We start from the raw sequence: 5,576 nt of genomic DNA, 5'->3' as shown, positions 1-5,576 counted from the left end.
ACACTCCTTATCTCTCTCCATGTGATGTCCTGTTCTGCTTCAAGACTCCCAGTGTGAAGGCCATTTCCAGATACAGGCCCTCAACCTAGACCAGAACTGTGAGCCAAAATAATCCTCTTCTCCTTAAAAGGCACCCACTTTGTGATACTGTTATTAAGAGCAGAAAGTGGACTAAGACAGGATATGAATAGCATGATTATCAATGTTCTCCATAAAAAGACAGCCCCCCCATTTTTTGCACCAGGGATTGAACTCGGGTCCTTGTGCTTGCAAGGCAGACAGCAGAACCACTGAGCTAAATCTGTGGCAAAAGACAGTTCTTTATTATAGCTTTTCTTACATTTCATCATTCATTCATTCATTTATGGATACAATTATTTGTTCACGCACTCATTCACTCAATCATTCGATTACTCATTTGCTCCTTCACTCATTTGCTTATTTATTAATTCTCTTATTCCTGTCCGTATCAACTTTTCACTCACTTGTTAAGTTATACACTTGCTTATACATTTGTACATTTATAAAGCATTTACTGTTCACATCTCTTCCGGGTAGACAAAGGAATCCAAGCCCTCAGCTTTTCCAGGGACCAGACTGAAAAACTCCACTGATTTTAGGCAGTAAGTCCCTTTATCCTTACTTCTAGTCTATTCCATCCACCTGTTTTTGTTCATTTTCAGCTTCACGGAGCCTCTTTTGGAATCAAAGATTGGAACTGTGCCTAGCCTTGAGTGTGGGCTCCTGATACTCTGTGAATATCGGGGACTAGAGTAGGAACACTGTTCTCAGCACTTTCCTGCTAAATGGTAAACAGATTCAGTACCTTTCATGGACAAAGTCAATTCAAAGCTAACAGACCAAATAACAATTCATTCCAGGCAGAGGGCTGGTTGCTGAAATTCCAGCAGGAAGTTAACTTTTCCTGCAGGGTCTGCAATTCTAGGAAATAATGGAGAGTAGCCAACCATTTCACTGTTTTAAAATTTTCCTCAGAAAATATTTACTGAGTACCTACTATGTGCAATGAACCAAGCTGGGGACTGTGAAGAATGATTCAGCGAAGTCTCCTGCCTCAATAAGACTGTACTCTGGAGATAGGGAAGGAGAGAAAACATCTTCATTGATGGCTTAGCTCTCAGCATGACTTTTTTATCATGACAATATATACCTTAAAAGAATTTAGGAATTCCAATGGGAGAAGTCACTTCTGTTCTGGGTTGGAGAAGAATTCCTGAATATGGAAACAGCTGAGTGAGATCTTAGAATATGGGTGGAATTTTCATTGGTGACCAAAGAGATAAAGGTGTGAGCGTGTGTGGATAGGTGAGGCTACTGCAGAATTAAAATATGGGCAAACATGTAGACAAGGCACAAACATGTCTCTCTCTTACTATTATCCTTTTTATAGATGAATGAACTGGCATATTTCTAAGTGAAATAATTTTTGAAAATTCTCTTGAGCCCCAGACTATGTGACCGCAGGACCACTGTTTCTCCCTGACTGTCTCTTGCTGGTCTCCCAACAATGAATCCCAACTGTAGGCTCATCAGGTACACTCTGCCTCTACAAATTCTCCAAGGGAATAACTGAATTAGGAATCAGGAGGTCAGTCCCATATTTGTCTCTATCTTGCCACATGACCTTAAAAGAAGCATCTAACAGCTATGGGATTTTGTTTATTCACCTACTTAATGAGCACTCCAGAGATGTGCTTGGCCTTTTCTCCAAGTTCTGAATGCTTTCAATAGTGCACAAAAGAGATATGAGCGAGCCACCTTTGCAATATGAGATTACAGGCAAGGCTCTGTTGGGATGGTCCTTGTTTAGTGATGTTTTCTCTAAATGTTCTTGCCTCCCACAGGCCCCACAGCTTTACCCACTTGATTCCACCAAGTCATCTCCAGCACCTGCACAATCAAGCTTAGGAATGGTGTCCTTGACATGATACACACACGCGAGACTGTTGGAGCCACACACTTCCATCCAGACTGGAATGCAGAGGCTGAATTCAAAAGCACAGCTTTCCCAATTTTTAATCAAAGACACAAAAAGATCCCAAACAGAAAGAAAGACAGAAAGTGAATTTCAAGGCTTTTATTCAATGGCAGAGCTCTGAAATTACTTCAGATTTCTGCTGCCTTTCGGGAGCTCTCTCTGAGTACCCAGCTTGGGCTAAGTACATTTTTTTCAGCACTAATCATGTGGAATTTTTGCCCTATTTTAAAGACGTATATATATGTTTCCAAGTTGTATTTGCAAAGCATGCAGGATTTTAGTTGAGCAAGCTATGACATTTTCAGGACCAGCCACAGAGCACAGTTCAGTGGGGGCTGTGGGATGAGATCAGCATCTCAGTGCCTGAATTTTTAGTCCTCATTACTTGGCAGGACTAGAAGAAGTTTCCAAAAATAAGCAGATAACCATTTCAAAGGTACCATCTACTTCCAGGATGGCCTTATTCTGGACATCTGGAAGCCCCAAACAACAGAGCCATAAACTGAACAGTACCTACAATTTGCTGACCACTTATATAGCAGAGGCTGTGTAAGCATTTACCTTGCATTGTCCCTGGAACACACATAACACAACAGCTATTTTAAGATAGTAACTGCTACTGTCCCAGTGTTACAGTTGAGGAAAACGAGGCTTAGTCATATTGCTAGTAAGCCCTAGTCCCTGAATTTGAACCCAGCAGGGAGACTGATTCCTGAGTTGAAAAATCCCAACCATTCTCTTTTGACCACATCTAATTAGATCTGAGCCTGACATCTCAGAGATCACAGCAGCAGCTCTGGTGAGAAAAATCAACAATAAAAACCTTAGAATTTGAGAACTAAATGTCTAATGTAACTTCCTCATTTTACAAAAACTAAGGCATGGAGGGGGAAAGTCACTCAGCCAGGATGTGATCCCTTATCACTGCGTTTCTCTGCCAAGGCTCTGTCCATGTTTCCCAGCTGCCTCCCTTGGAAGGATCTTTTGATGATTAGTGTTTCACAGAACAAGACAGTGAGGTATGACTCTGGTCAGGGACAAATACCTGGGGGGTGCAGCTGGACTGCTGGACAGTTCAAGGCAATGTCTAGGGCCCTGAACAAGAGGGGCTAAGCACTCAGTACTCAGGTAGCTTGTCTTCCTGCCCACTCAATGGCCCTGGACCTACAACAAGCCTTAAACAAACACTGTTATTGGGATTAAACAAGACTATGTGGACAACTAGCACTGTTTTAGGCACAGAGTAGGGACGCACTGAATGTCAGTACCCCTTTCTCCTTCTTAGGGTCCTGGAGAGAGAAGCAAGTGCTTTGGCTTCTGGGAATCCTCCAAGAATTGATTCAGAGTGACCTAAAGTTTTGGAAAGGAGAAGGGAATGGTAGACAGCAATATCTGAGTGTTTACTCTTTTCCAAGCCCTTTGCAAGTAGCTCTGTGTCTATCTTTTGTTTGTTCCTCAAACCCTTGCAACAATCTCCTCTGCACCCATGGTGGCTGCAGCCAACCAATACAGTATATGAGGCAGGGTCTTCCCTCCCTTCACTTCCTAAATGCTTTGTTTCCCTCTGGGACGTAGCAGTCCCACCCATTAGATATATGAAAAATTGAGGATTAGAGTAGTGAGGGGTTGCCTAAGGTCACACAGGGAAGGAATGATGGAGATTCACTCCAGACTTCACTGGATTCAGTAGCCCAAGATCTTTCTGTGATGCCTTAAGGGCAGAACAGGCCTTGAAAAATTTTTAAAACAAACTCCTGAGCTTCTTGTCCCCACAGTCTGCGTGCCCCTGGAACCTCATGGTTGTCAGATACAGGGAACAGACTTGGATGTAGTGCTGAATACTGTTCCTAGAACCCCAGGATCTGTATTGGGGGGGGGGCTCCAAATGTCAAGGCCTTGGCCAAAGGCTGGAAGACCTGTCTAGCTCAGGACTAGTAAAAGGACAACCCATCCCTTCCTTGCCAGGAGGATGTGGAACTCAGCTAGCAAATGGGCTAAAGTTGTTTCTCCTGCTCTGGGCTGTAAATGGCAGCCCAACCTTATTCCCTAGGTTCTGTGCCCAGAGATCTTTTTCCTTGGTGTTCAGCTGAATTAATGTTTTGGCGGGGACTGGGCCTGAAGCTGAACTCCTTCTTTTGGGTTTCAAAGACAGCTTCCTCCTGAGTAGCTGTGTATGCCAACTAAGACAACCCAAGTGCACTTGGGGTCCACCCCCACCTTTGTACAGTCTAAGGCAGCACAAGGGGTAGTGGGAAGCTGTAACCCTACCTGTAACCAGAATCTGGGCTCCAGTGGCAGAACTTGAATGTTTAAGTGTCAGGTTACTTAGACTCACAATGGCTTTTAAGCATTAAACAAAACCAAACCCATCATTATCCCTTTCCTAATTGCTTCCAGTCTCTGTATTCCAACAAGCAACTGCCTAACTGGGGGTTAGGCCTGTATACTGCTCCATGGCCCAGAATGTCTGCCCAACTTCCTATGTATCCCTTTGACAACTCTCCCACTGATGAACTGGGGAAGCACTCAACTGGAGGAAAGCAGCCGTAGAACAGTGCAGGCATATGAGGCCGCTCAGTCCTTGATATAAGCTCCCTCTCAGCCACCTCTGGACTGTGGCCTCACTTCCCATGGGTTCCCCAGACCTTGGCACATACTCCTGAGATGCCGATGCTCCTACCGACTCCTTGAACCACCACAGCATGAGCACAGGGAGTTTCACCACCTGGCATAGCTGATTCCTTTTGGCTTGCAGAGGTTTTGGGGGTGGGGAGGCAAAGCACCCTCTCCCTGATGGTGGGACTCCTAGGTCTACACCTGGTGTCGCCATCCAGGAGGGCTGCGTGAGAGTGAGACCAACACCGGTGCACCAACACCAGCCATCAAGCACACCGGAAGCACTTCCCAACATTTGCGCCCAGAGAATCCAGCTATCCCCACCTGCGAATTTGCCGCCTCCTTCTGCTCCTAGAGGTTTCCTCAGGAGGGGGGGGTCTTCGCACCTGGTACCCCAGAGGGGCCTAGGTGTCAAGGGACCAGCAACCTCTCTGGCTCCCTCCTCTGGGTGTTCACACTAACCCTCTCCTGGGTTCTTACTCCTCTGGAGAGGAAAACCTGCCCTGGCTTCTCATGGAGAGGAGGTCGGGCTAAGGGAGGGAGAAGGAGCACTCCAGCTCAGCACTCAGCACCCCCAAACCCAGCCAGGGGAACAAAAGGAAGAAGGATGCTTACCTTTAGAGGGTCGCCTTTGTTTGGTTTGCAGAGATGAGAAGGTGCCCATGACAGCCCCCATGGCAGCGAAGACTTGGGTGCGACTTGGGACCCTAGACCCTGCCCCTCCCCACCCCTGAAAAGAAATCAGTGTGGATTTTCTACTCCAAATTGGAGGAAGAAAAAAAGCAAAAGCACCGGCAGCTCACAGGCAGCTTGGTATTCAGCGAGCGTGGTGCTGGGGCGCCGGGAGGCTTCTCGCTTCCTCCTTCAGCCCTGCACATGCACTGACTCACAGGGCCCGCTGCTCCCGCCGAACCTTCGCCACCACTCCCCAGAGTGAGATCCCAGCCCGACCGGCGCCCTC

At 46.4% G+C, this 5,576-nt stretch overlaps 1 protein-coding gene across 4 annotated transcripts in view; it reads right to left on the bottom strand.

Moving 5' to 3' along the window:
• The window catches only part of Kcnip1 (potassium voltage-gated channel interacting protein 1), a 366,806-nt gene that overhangs the window by 211,015 nt on the left and 150,215 nt on the right, over nucleotides 1–5,576 (bottom strand). For 2 of the 4 annotated variants that reach the window (XM_010622185.3, XM_010622187.3), the window contains exon 1: nucleotides 5,231–5,570. The exons of 1 other annotated variant lie outside the window; for it this stretch is intronic. In XM_010622185.3, coding sequence (XP_010620487.1) covers nucleotides 5,231–5,291 — 61 coding nt within the window. In that variant the 5' untranslated portion in view covers nucleotides 5,292–5,570. Of the gene's footprint in view, nucleotides 1–5,230; nucleotides 5,571–5,576 lie in introns of those variants that run through there. One more of the 4 variants, XM_010622188.2, reaches the window with a different exon arrangement.

Source organism: Fukomys damarensis, unplaced genomic scaffold (assembly GCF_012274545.1).
Source record: "Fukomys damarensis isolate Sample0158 unplaced genomic scaffold, DMR_v1.0_HiC HiC_scaffold_9, whole genome shotgun sequence".
NCBI classification, from domain to species: Eukaryota; Metazoa; Chordata; class Mammalia; order Rodentia; family Bathyergidae; genus Fukomys; species Fukomys damarensis.
This window is presented reverse-complemented; position numbering and strand designations above follow the sequence as displayed.